This window comes from Sesamum indicum, linkage group LG4, assembly GCF_000512975.1.
Source record: "Sesamum indicum cultivar Zhongzhi No. 13 linkage group LG4, S_indicum_v1.0, whole genome shotgun sequence".
Lineage (NCBI taxonomy): Eukaryota > Viridiplantae > Streptophyta > Magnoliopsida > Lamiales > Pedaliaceae > Sesamum > Sesamum indicum.
The window spans coordinates 14,513,940-14,527,757 of NC_026148.1; the positions used below are offsets into that span (position 1 = coordinate 14,513,940).

At 41.5% G+C, this 13,818-nt stretch overlaps 1 protein-coding gene across 1 annotated transcript; it reads left to right on the plus strand.

Annotated features, from left to right (window-relative positions):
- LOC105161084 lies at window positions 7,706–13,024 on the plus strand. The gene has a single exon (XM_011078659.1). It carries the CDS (start codon window positions 7,706–7,708, stop codon window positions 13,022–13,024), a length of 5,319 nt encoding a protein of 1,772 aa, XP_011076961.1.

A 13,818-nucleotide genomic window follows, 5' to 3' on the forward strand; every position in this document is an offset into this window, starting at 1 on the left:
TCAAGACAAGAATTTGGTCCTAAGAGAGGATATTTTTTTCGAGTTCTTGCAAAGAATATTAGTAGCATAAGCATGCTTAAAAAAAGAAGAGCTTACTTGCTGCTTGTACAGAAAAGGGCTTTTAGAAAGTGCCTCCATGGAGGAGGGCATAACGAGTTCCTTTTGTGTTTACTTCGGTGTAGGGCTTTATTTTTCTACAGTAGAATGTTAATGATAAAGATGTGTATATATTATTAATAGGTCTTGCACGGAGCAAAATTATTGTGCCTCCTCGGAGGAGGAGGGTACTTGAAGCAGAAGTTAAAGACTTTGTCGGAGGGAAGAATAAGGTGTTCGTCGGATACAAGGCCTAGACGCCACCACGGAGGAATGCTTAAGTACCTGCACGAGACAGAGCTTACAAGTCCCCTAGAGAAAGACCTAAGTACCTACCCAAAGGAGGGCTGGGGTGCCTCAACGGAGGAGGGCTCCTGTGCCTGTGTGGAAGACAGGGCTTTTTATGAAAGATTGTCTGCCCGTAGGTGGGGTTTTATTTTGAGAAATTTGAGAAAGATGACTCATTAGGGGCTGGGCTTCTTCTGAGAAGGCTAAGAAGGATGCCTGCCTACGGGCAGGGTTTATTCTAATGAGGCTGAGAATGATGCCTGCATAGGGATAGGACTTACTTTGAGGAGGCTGAGAAGGATGCTTGCCTAGGGTAGGGCTTTTGGCTAGAGGCTTGGAGAAGTATCCATCGTGAAATCACTACAAGAAGACACATGTTATCACATCGGAAATGGTAGAAACATACCTCCACGGGTAATAAATTAGAATATTAAAGATACTCTTTAAAGAAAGCTTGTATGTGAATATTTATTCATTGAGGGGCAAGCCCTCCTGCCTGCCCAGGGGTACTCCAAAGACATGCCTTTGTAGGTCTAAAAGGTTTTATTGAAGCTTATTAAAACCTGTGCGCCTTCTAGTCTCTAGAGGCACTTTCTTGTGGGGGAGGGTGCCCTCGCCTTCTACCCTAGAGGACGTCCTGCCTCACTATTTCCTACACATTAAATATCGGATTAGTAGGGACATTAGCATTGAGTAATGATAATGTTGGGGTCGTTGAAGTTGGGCCTTGAACAGGGCAATAATCATATATTAGAGGTCCTCCATCGTGAGGGGGACCATTTTTCCGGGGGAGTCATCGAAGGAGGTGTTAGCTCTGTTGTTGGTTGCTTTCATTAATCTCACGTTTTAGTTCTGTGTTGCCACAGACGGCGCCAACTGATGCGTGCAGAAAAAACGCATATATCGAATAAATAATGCAAGCAAAAAGTATAGTGCTCGGTCCACTTAAAGTGGAAAGTGGTGAAGCAAGTGCTACAAGGTAAAAACGGTTAAATGAGTGAAGAAAGGAATGTTATTGCTTGATTTTGTGTACAATAGAGAGACTGATGTGGAATCAAGCTCAAAGTATGAAATTACAATGCTCCTTTAAGCTAATATGGTAGCAAAAAGGGTAAAAAGTATAGTAGGTAGACTTAAAGTGATGAACATATGAATGTGTGAGGGTATGAAGGGTGTCCCAAAATGTGTCCTTTTGAACTTGTGAATATATGAATTTGGGAATGTAGGAATTGTGTGGATGAATGTATGGAGCTGAATGTGAATCTTGTTGTGCATGTCCTTCTCTCGTTGGGGGAGAGTTGTATTTATAGGCAACTATAAGGTTGTTGAATAAGGTTACTGATTTGCGGGGGATCATAGCCTCAAAGGTGTTGGATAATGTTGATCCTCCCTCAAATTTGGTACAGAGTCCTCCAATAGTTGGCTAGTGCGGAGGATACCCCCCCCCCTCCCCAGACTCGAGGGATTTAGAGTCCTTCTCTCTAATGGCGTTATGTGTCCTTGAGGGCCTACTGGTCCTCCTTTTGTCAATCTATTCTCTAGGGACCGCTTGTCAGGTAGCCTTAGGCTTCCTAAGGCTTTATGGGCCTTGGATTTATTTCTTGTTTTTAGATCGCTTAGACCTCTTTAGACTAGTTCATTTTGATACACATCAAATATATTATTTCTATTTTAATTAACAATAAAATTAAACAAAAGGGAAAAAATTTAATTGGTGAGTGCATATAGATGCATGGAATTAAACTCATAACAAAATAAATATAGCTAGAAGGATGACAACAATAATACGAGACGGTGTACATTGTTATGAATAAGGGAGCTAGCTCCCCTACTGACCAAACGCCGGATGGAAAGTGGTGGCCCTCGTCCCCTAAGACACAATTAAAAGGAGAAGGCTAAATTCAGATGAATTGAAAGTTAAATATGTTCTATCAATTGAAGAGCATTTTTGGTATTATAATAATTTGGTATAGCGGTAGCAAAACTATCACTTTGAATTAAAAATCCTCTTCCTTTCATAATAGTACTAGTCATTGTGACACGCTTTTCTTGCGTGCATATAATAAATAATCTTTTACACTTTAAAATATACAATAAATAAGAATATAATATATCAATCAATATATTACATTAAATAAATTAAATTAATTTGTCAATAAAAGTAAAGTTTAGAAAATCTAATAAATTAATTATCGTATCAATTAAATGACATTTTCCACTTTACAAAAATTTGGTACGTTAGTGTTATTAACCACCGATATGAGTATAAACGATATATTAACATAGATAGAAGATATATAAATGTGTACATATAATCACCCGTACTCAAATTCCTTATATCTATATGGGGAAAAGTATTATTTTAGTCCGCTAAGTATGCCTAATTTTAATTTTAGTGCGATAACTATGTCCATTTTTATTTAGGTCCAGTAACTTACAGAATTGCTTACTTTTAGTCCTCTGACAGATTTTTAGACAATTTTACCCCTATGAGTGCATATGGACTAAAACTGTCTTTCAAAAGTTGTATAGGGGTAAAATTGTCCGAAAATCTGTCAGATGACTAAAAGTAAGCAATTTCGTAAGTTACTGAATCTAAACAAAAATGGACATAATTATCGGACTAAAATTAAAATTAGGTATACTTAACAGACTAAAATAATACTTTTCTCTATCAATATGTATAGTCTGTGTATGTATCTATGCATAATTGATGTAGGTATATTTCTTGTCACTTCAGCATATAGAGTTATAGTACATTAAAATCAAATAGATCCAACTTTGAGGCCTTTTAATAGGTTACTATACTAAGTATTGGTTGAACGCACACCTAAATAAATAGCCTCATTGAATATTCTTTGCTACGTAGTTATCATAATTTACTTTTAACCAAAATAAAATAGACTTTTTGTCGGTACGACCCTACTTATTAATTCGATGTAGTACTATAATTTTGGTCGAAAAAATTATATTTTTTATCCTATAATCACGACGTGGTAAGAATTTAATTAGATAAAGTAAGTCATATATATTTTTTTTAAAAAAAAAATTGGTACCGCTTTCAGTTAGATCTAATCCCACAAATATCTCCCGTCTTTTATGAAATTATAAGTTCATCTCTTGGGAGGTTTAGTGCAATTTACCCAGGGTTTTTTTATGTGAAGTTTCACTACTGAGTAGGGTATGTATTCGTAACTCCAACTGCAACATCAAGAAATATACTTGTAATTTTACTAAATGTAAAGGGTGTTTATGTAATGCAACCTAACATCAAGGGTGTTAATATACTTCACCCCAAAAAAACGAAGCATTAAGGACAAAATTCACCGAAAATCATAATCTTGCCAGAATCGAGCAACGTGCAAAACTCCAACGAAATTTGCAATTTTCTGCAAAATTTGTCTTCGACGTAAATGGTACGACTTAATTGTCAAATTGAATTCTAATAAGACTAAAATTGCCACTCCATATAATTATGAATCAAAAATTACAAATTTTTCCATTTTAGTTTAAGATGCCATTGTTTTTCTCCCATAATTCAAATTTAATTTTTATCATGGCCCAAGGGCATTGAGATTTGAACACTAACATCTTAATTAATTTAAATAAATTCATTAAAAATGTTATTTATTATTCAATACCACGATTATTTTTCTAACGAACCTATTGGTCCCATATATAATTCATATGTTTATTTATAAATCTAACCTACGAACCCTAGAAAATTCACAGGCGTATCGAGACTCATTTAAAATATTTTTAAAAAATATATATATATAAAATATATTAAACAATTTTTTTTTTCAAGAATTCCACGTCACCACAACTTAAACCACTAATAATTATTTGACAACTAGAGAACATTCTATAGATTCCAAATTATGGGTCTAATTAGCTACAATCAACATTTACTTAAATATTAATTTGTGTACTACCAAATTCAACCCCTATCTTTTTAAATGGGGCCACACACATTGACAAGCCAATTCAATGACATATGTCACGGATGCAAACGTTTGATAAAACCGTCTCTAATTAATGCAACTGGCCGACGAGGTCTTGCTCGACTAATAACATTAATTTAATATATATTTTACTTTTATAATAGTTTTTGGACTTTGTTTTTATGAATATTTTCGTTGATTTAAAAATATCGATATATATTTGAATTAATTTATAAATTTAAGTATACTAAATGATGTAATGAATAAAATCTCTGAAAAAATTAAAATTAATGCATGGCCACTTTCTTATAAGATAGGTCAAAAATAAAATTATGGCGGAAGAAATATGATCCCTTGTCATAACTAATTAGTTGTCGTAGTTAAAAATAAAAGACGGGATATTAATTAATTACGGCTGTGAAATGATAAGTAGTCGGTGATTTTGTGGGTGAGGCCAAAACATCAATTATAAAAAAAAAAAATTCTGACAAATGCTTTGGTTTGGCCGTATTTATAACCACGGAATTTTTTGATTAATTGTGATTTATTAGTTTTATCTGACATCGAAAGAAAATATTAATTTATTATAATTTTTAAGTCATAGTTATTTATACGTCGAACCCTTTTCAAATTGTAGTAAAAAAAAGTCAACTAGCACAAGTGGAAAATAATTATATATATGTATATATATGAACATATAAAATATACTTCGTTTACTTTTCTTTGTAAACGTGATAGAAAAATAGTCCAACGAATAATAATTAACAATAACAATAATAATATTGTAGAGCAGACTTTCGAGAAATCTAATTTATCCCATAACTAATTCGAAATGTCAATTCGTACGAGAATTTTCAATTTATTTGGAGCCAATTATACCTAACAAATATCAATTTGGACGTCTTATAACGTATGGGTAAATTACATTTTTGGTCCTATATGCGGACTTGTTTCCAATTTTAAGACGAAATCCCCTCTTTGGTCCTCAAATTGAAAAAAAAAAAAAAATACATATAAGACTAAATGTGCGAATTAACTTGAGTGTGGGACTAAAATTAAAAATAAGTCCACTTATGGGATCAAAAATGTAATTTACCCTATAACTTATTTAGGTTCGATGTGAAAATATTTATACTTATAGAATAAGGTATTTTAAATGAAATATTTGCAAAACAAATAAAATCAAATACTAAATTGAAGGTAGGTAGCTGCCATTGGCGGGGTTTTTTTTTTGGCGGCTTTTTTTTTTTAAAAAAAAAAAGATTCCGTTCATTATAACACCATTTATTACATTTAAACTCAAATATAATCAATTCAATATATTGATATTTTTAGATCAGCAACATATTCACGAAAAAAAAATGATATTATTATAAAAAATAGATTATATATCTACATTTATGAAATTCGAACTTACAACTTCTTGATTATGAGGGCTCCGCTCCTAAATGAATAAGCTGTCGTTGGCGGCTTAGGCATAGTATTTGAAGATATTTTCTTTGTGTCAATATCGTTTGACAATGACCAAAGAGAAGCTGTTGTTAGTCTACAAAATCGACCCATCGTTTGGTGGTTAATTCTTCGTCTTGGACATTATTTGTACTAATATAAAAAGGAAATGTATTTCTAATTTATAAATAACACTTTGTGTCACTATTATATTATTTATTTTATTGTGTCGATAATATTTTTAAATTAATTTTTTTTTTGAAATATGATGTGTTGGTATTTATATTTTGTTCATATTTATAATATATTTTGAAATATGAAAAATTATTATTATATGCAAGCGGGGGATTGAGCATTATTGCTAGTGGTATAGGAAGGCTAGTGAAGCCTAATGCAATTACAAGGCATGTACGCGGTTAAGCTATGCAACGATATGTATTATGTTAGACTATAACTCGAAACGTCCAAAACGTCTTGTCGTTATACTATCAATTGGTGATAGTGAGAAAGAGGTGTCATGTCGAGTTGACGTGGAGTACGAATAGTTGCCATAATGCTGTGTTAAGTGCCAAACTTTGGGTCATACAATGGTTGTATGCCCAATCGCGAAGCAAACACACAGCAGATCAGCCCATTTTCTAGGTGATACATGATTGCTGCAGTTGTAGGGAATGTGTGCATGGGCTCAATCACAAGGATCACCAACTTGTGATTGGGAATTGATAGGGGCATTAGCCCCGTACGAATAGAAAGACAAAAATACCCTTCAATTCAAGGAAAATCATAAAAGGAGGACAAAATCTGTGTGGAAATAAATGGGTTGGGTCGCCGATCCTACCCAAAGCGAAGACCCGGGTTATTTATCGTTAGATCTTCTGACGGGCTTTCTCCCAAATTTTGCCACGTGGATCCATCTTATATGGTATGGAAAACTATAAATATCGTTAATCATTATTATTTGTGGTAGGTGCATTTAATGCTACTTCGATCATATTAACCTTCTAGATCGAATTCGACCCTACTTTTTCTAACTTTAAGTATCAGAGGGCCTTAGTTGGGGACTTCCAAGCAAGCCTAACGTGTTTCTCTGTTCTCAAGATCTACTTTACAAAGAGCTCTGGGAGAGCCGCGACCCGACCCACATCTATCCAAAGTTACGACCCGACCCATCATTTAGCGACCTGCATCAGGAATTTAGTTCAAGAGTACAAGATAAAATTTATGGGTTCGATGAGTGTTATATATGGAGATAATGATGTGCAAAGTAGAAGAGAACTCTGGTCTGGCATGGCATCCTACATTTGGCTGGGATTGTTCAAGATGAGCCTTGGGTTGTTCTTGGGAGGAATTACAAACTTTTTATTCTATGGATTGAAGAATGTGCCACAACTGCCGGACTCTCAGTGTGATGGGTATATGTATAATCCCCCCGCAAAAAGACCGAAAAGCCCTTCATTAAGGGTAGCATGGTCATTTCCGCGACCGGATCCGCGTACTTCACAACGGGCGGGTCGCAAAGGACCCGACCCGGGTCGTAGGAGCTGACAGAAGACCCGGACAATGACGGCCATTCGATTAGAATGGGATCAACCAGATGAGGCCACGTGGCCCAGTACTTTCCGTACAACTGTGTACTATAAATAGACCCCGATACGCCATAAATGAGGTAACTTTTATTGAGACTTTGAGATAGCATACATTTCTCTCGATCAACCTAACTTGAGCGTCGGAGGGTCATTGTCGGGGACATACCCGACGAGCTCACGGTTCTTGTTTTATTCTCAGGGGATCCAAAACCTGTTCCGGAAGAGTTAATTGAACAACTGTGAGATCGTCGCAGGAGATAGAATAATTCGACCCGGATCAGTTGGCGCCGTCTGTGGGAACATCTGAGAATTCTATCGTTATGGAGGGTTCATCGAGGAGAAATGCCGCCGAGGAAGAAACACCCAGGAGAGGGAAATGCCGCCGAGGAAGAAACACCCAGGAGAGGAGCAGGTGCAACCATCCAAATCACACAGGATGAGCTGCAGAGGATGATAGACGAGGCGAGCCGAAAGGCTATAGTAGAATATGAACGGAGAACAGCAACCCCCCTGGTCAAAGAGACTGCTAGAAGGCAGTTATTTGAAAACGTGGAGCCAATAAGAGAGTCCAGAGTCCAGGGAGAACATGAGCACCGCAGTAAGCGACCGGCATCATCCGATGCAGGTTCCAGCAGCCATGGACGCGCAAAAAGAAGAGAGCCGGTCATATCCAGGGCCGAAGTGGAGAGCGTGGGCAAACAGATACATAGCTTGAACAAACAGATAGACGAGTTGAAGAAACGAGGGGAGATCGTAGCACAAAACAAGAACTCCCCTTTCTGTAACGAAATCCTCGTTCAGACCGTGGAGCCCGGGTTTAGAGTACCCGATCTGAGGAGATATGATGGGATGAGAGACCCCCAGGAGCATGTGGCTGCCTTTGAGATGGTGATGAATCTTTACGGACAATCAGCTCCGATAATGGCTAAATTGTTCGCGACCACACTGACGGGGAAAGCTCAGGAATGGTTCACGAACCTACCCCGTGGAAGCGTCGAGTCTTACGAGCAACTCGTGCAAAAGTTTAATTTTCATTTTGCAAGCAAGAAGAAACAGAAGAGGTCGGCTACTCATCTGTTCAACATCCGACAGAGAGAAGATGAAACGTTGAAAGGTTTCATGGGTCGATTCAACAATGAGACCCTAGAGGTGCAGGAGTTGAGGATTGACATGCTTGTGAGTATCCTCATACACGGACTCAGGAAGGGATCTTTCGCCTCCGCCCTCGCACGCGATCCGCCTTGCGATGTTGAGCAGTTGATGGCGATAGCACAGAAGTATATTGACGAGGAGGAGATGAACGCGATGAAAGATTCGGAGCGAAGGGAGCGTGAGTATGTTCCCAGACGACCTCACGAGGGAAGAGGGGGAGGAAATGACAAACCAAAAATGGAGAAACGGAAGGAGCCTAAGTACGTGCCAAAATATCACAACTACACTCCGTTGGCCATGTCCCGGGAGAAGGCTCTAATGATGGTAGAAAACGCTGACGTGCTGAAATGGCCAAGACATACGAGGTACACTCCCACCAAGAAGATGTCTAACAAGTACTGCCGCTTCCATCGGGAGAGAGGACACAGCACAGAAGAGTGCTACCAACTGAAAGATGAGATCGAAAGGCTTGTTCGACAGGGGCATTTCAGAGATCGCGTGCCCCCGAACTGTAAAATTGGTGGAGGAAGAAGGAGAAGCCGATCGAGAAGCCCGGACCGAGACAGAAATCCGGGCCCGTCAAGGACAGACAAACCTCCGATGGGTGGGAACAACGCACCCACAAAAGGTGTCATATACACAATAGCGGGAGGATCGACTGCGGGAGATTCGGGTCGAACACGGAAAAGATGCGCCCGAACAGCAGGATCGATGAGACAGAAAGAATTCGTGATGAAGGTGGAGGGTGAAGAGGCCATCTCATTTAATAGTTCGGACAGATTGGAGGATGGCGGAGAGAACGACCCCATGGTCATCAAGCTCGACATCGCGAACTTCACCGTCCATAAAGTGTTGATAGACAGCGGGAGCTCGGCAGACATCATTTTCAAAAATGTCGTAGACCGGATGGGGCTGGAGAATGCGAGGCTCGAGCCCGTGAAAACTCCGCTGGTCGGATTTGGAGGAAGCGAAGTGGCCTCGCTTGGGACAATAGAGCTGCCAGTGTCCATGGGCGAAGAGCCGAAGAGAAAAACGCTGATGGTAAAATTCCTAGTGGTTGATACCCCATTCACGTACAATGTCATACTGGGTCGGCCGGGGTTAAATTCGTTCAGGGCGGTTATCTCCACATACCATATGAAGATGAAATTCCCCACTGAATATGGAATCGGGGAGGTATCATGCAACCAGAAGGAGGCTCGCAAGTGCTACAATTTGTCGATAAAGGGAGAGCCGAGGTCGAAGAAACAGAAGGTCAGGGAGGACGCGGAGCCCCGACCGTATGAAGCTGAACACCTTAAACCCAGCAAGGAATACAAGGCTATTCAGCTCGCCACAGAGGATCCCAGCAAGACGACCCGGATAGGTTCCAGCCTCAACGAAGGGGAGATGGCTATGATAGATTTTCTGAGAAAAAATGCGGATATGTTCGCATGGAGCCCGTCGGATTTCACCGGGATCGACCCGGAGGTGATCGTACATCGGTTGAATGTAGACCCCACTGCCCGACCTGTGCAGCAGAGGAAAAGAAATTTCAGTAAGGAAAAGAACGACGCTATACGGCAAGAGGTCGAGAAGCTGTTGAAAGCTGGATATATATCGGAAATCCAATACACGAGCTGGCTCTCCAATGTAGTGCTCGTCCCAAAATCTTCAGGAAAATGGCGAATGTGTGTGGATTTCACGGATCTGAACAAGGCGTGCCCTAAAGACCCGTACCCACTGCCCCGGATCGATACCATGGTGGATTCGACCGCTGGGTTCGAACTCTTTTCAATGATGGATGCATATCAGGGGTATCACCAGATCCAACTGGCAGAAGAGGACAGAGACAAAACCTCCTTCGTCACAGATAAGGGGATTTATTGCTACAACATGATGCCCTTTGGACTGAAGAATGCAGGGGCAACCTACCAGCGATTGGTTAATAAGATGTTCGGGGACCTGCTCGGAAGAACCATGGAAGTATATGTTGATGACATGCTGGTCAAGAGTAAGAGGTCGCAGGACCACATTGAAGACCTCTCTCAGGCATTCAGCATAATGAGGTCGCATGGAATGAAGCTCAACCCGGACAAATGCACCTTTGGAGTGACAGGAGGAAAGTTCTTGGGGTATATGATCAGCGAAAGAGGGATAGAAGCGAATCCAGAAAAGATCCAAGCCATTATGGGCCTGAGGTCGCCGAGTTCGATCAAAGACATGCAGAAGCTTACCGGAAAAATTGCATCTTTGGGCAGGTTCATATCGCGATCGGCAGATAGAAGCCTACCATTTTTCAAAGCCTTGAGGAAACCCAAGAGTTTCGCATGGACCCAAGAGTGCGAACAGGCTTTACAAGAACTGAAGGAGTACCTCACCAAACCCCCTTTGCTCGCAAATCCTAAAGAGGGTGAGATCCTATTCTTGTATCTTGGAGTGTCTGAAAACGCGGTTAGCTCCGTGCTGATAAGGGAAGAGGCTAACAATCAGAATCCAGTCTACTATGTCAGTAAAATGCTCCAAGGGGCGGAATTGCGGTATTCAGAGATGGAGAAGCTCGCTCTGGCATTAGTAGTGACTGCCCGGAAGCTGCGGCCGTATTTCCAGTCACATAAAATAGTAGTGCTGACGAACCACCCCCTCAAGCATGTGATGTCTCGACCAGAGGCCTCCGGAAGATTAATCAAATGGGCGGTTGAATTGGGGCAGCATGATATCGAATACCAGCCCAGGACGGCCCAGAAGGCACAGGTGCTCGCGGATTTTATCACGGAGTTATCCAGCGATCCGAAAGAACCTGAGGCTCCCGACCATACCTGTTCGAAGTGGATGCTGCATGTAGATGGGTCTTCGAACGCGAATAACGGAGGAGCTGGCATATTGATCCAAGGACCCAAGGGCATCGAGATAGAAGTGGCTGCTCGACTATCATTCCCAGTAACGAACAATGAGGCGGAATACGAGGCATTGGTATTAGGGCTGGAGTTAGCGTATGAGGCAGGAGCTCGCGATCTGGAGGTTTTCACCGACTCTCAGCTGATCGCTATGCAAATTGAAGGAGCATACGAGACAAGAGAAAGAACCATGACACGGTACAAAGAGATCGCGCAGCAATGGATGGCAAAGTTTAACGGATGTACCGTTTCGCAAGTTCCTCGAGCAGAAAATGACAAAGCGGATGCCCTGTCAAAATTTGGAGCAGCAATGGACGAAATTAGAGATCGCAAAATCACCGCCATAGTTCGCGATCGATCGGTGTTAGCGAGCGTGACAGAAATTCAGGTCGTTTCGGAGGGCGAGTCGTGGATGACAGAGATTATACGATACCTGGGAGAGGGCATCCTGCCCAACGACCCGCAAGCAGCAAAAAGGGTCAAATTTCGAGCCACCCGATTCACGATGTTAGACGGTCAGCTCTACAAACGAACGGCGGATGGCCCACTCCTAAAATGCTTGGAGGGAGAAAGAGCTTTGTACGTGATGCGGGAAATACATGAAGGAAGCTGCGGTAATCACTCGGGGGCGAGGTCGCTAGCACAGAAGGTGATGCGGCAAGGGTTTTTCTGGCCCACCTTGGTCGAGGATTCCAAGAACTTAGTGAGGAAATGCGAGAGTTGCCAGAAGTACGCCTCTTTGATACATCAGCCGGCAACACCGATGGAACCGATCAAGATAGCGTGCCCGTTTGACCAGTGGGGAATTGACATCGTAGGACCCTTTCCCCCTGCACAAGCCCAAAAGAAATTCATCATTGTAGCGGTCGAATATTTCTCCAAGTGGGTCGAAGCAGAAGCGGTAGCAAAAATCTCGGAGAGGGAAGTCATCAACTTCATTTGGAAGAATATTATATGCAGATTTGGTATACCGCGGATATTAATATCTGATAACGGCACGCAGTTCCAGGGCAGGAAAATTACAGAATGGTGCAAGGAGTTGAAGATCGCGCAACACTTCACAGCAGTCGCAAATCCTCAAGCGAATGGGCAGACCGAAGTGACAAACCGAACGATCTTGCAACATTTGAAGACTCGCCTCGAGAGCAGGGGGTCGTGGGTTGACGAACTGCCCGGGGTCTTGTGGGCTTACCGAACAACGCCGCGAACCGCCACGGGTGAAACCCCTTTCTGCCTGGTGTACGGGACCGAGGCCATCATTCCCGCCGAAATAGGGGAGGAATCGCAGAGAGTTATGCAGTATGAGCCCGAGACGAACCAAGCCGAACGAAGTTTCGATCTCACTGTCATCGAAGAGAAAAGAGAAGCTGCATATGCCCGAATCCTGCATCACAAGGGTCTAATGATGAAGAGCCATGATCGTAGAATTCGACCACGCCAGCTGCAGGTAGGGGATCTCGTGCTGAAGAAAGTGGAGGCATCGAAACATGTGGGAAAGCTAGAGCCGCCCTGGGAAGGCCCTTACAAAGTGACCGAAATCAGGAAGAAGGGCACCTACAGGTTGCAAGACATGCAAGGTCGCGATCTACCACGCCCTTGGAACATACAAAACCTGAAGAAGTTCTACACCTGAAGCTAGGAGCCTGTGAAAGGCCGTCAACTCGAACGAGGAGCCTGTGAAAGGCCATCAACCGAAGGATCGAATAAGGAGCCTGTGAAAGGCCATCAACAAATCGAACAAGGAGCCTGTGAAAGGCCGTCAGCAGATCGAGCAAGGAGCCTGTGAAAGGCCATCAACCAGAGGGTCGAACAAGGTGACTGATCGGACAAAACTACACGGGGAGAGTTCTAGCAGATTGTTAATTGTATATTCTGAACAAATCTACAAGGTTAGGAAGATCGCATCCATTTCAAACAATGTATTGTTGGGTATTCATAACCCTTGTAATTTACACGACAAGATTTATCAAAGTTTCTTTGTTTCTGCGCTTACATTTGTTTGGTGCCAACATTCGCGCGTACGTTACCATCTTTACTCGCTTTTCAAACAAATACGCGAACTGAAAAAGACGCGTCCAATATGCGATCTGAAAAAGACGCACTCAACCAATACGCGAACTGCGCGTCCAATATGCGATCTGAAAAAGACGCACTCAACCAATACGCGAACTGAAAAAGACGCGTCCAATATGTGACCTGAAAAAGACGCACACAAGCAAAAAGCGAATTGAAAGAACACAATGTGCAAATATAGCAAAGGAAGCGAGCTGACAAAAGTTCATTTTCATTTAACAAAGAACACAATGTGCAAATATAGCAAAGGAAGCGAGCTGACAAAAGTTCATTTTCATTTAACAGAATGTCCTATACAGGGGTCGTCAAAATTTCTACCCCACCCTCCTGTTTACAAAAAATGGTGTCCTAACA

What these genes read in the sequence shown, in the direction of transcription:
- LOC105161084 (XM_011078659.1), top strand. Translation starts at nt 7,706, where the DNA reads ATGCCGCCGAGGAAGAAACACCCAGGAGAGGGAAATGCCGCCGAGGAA.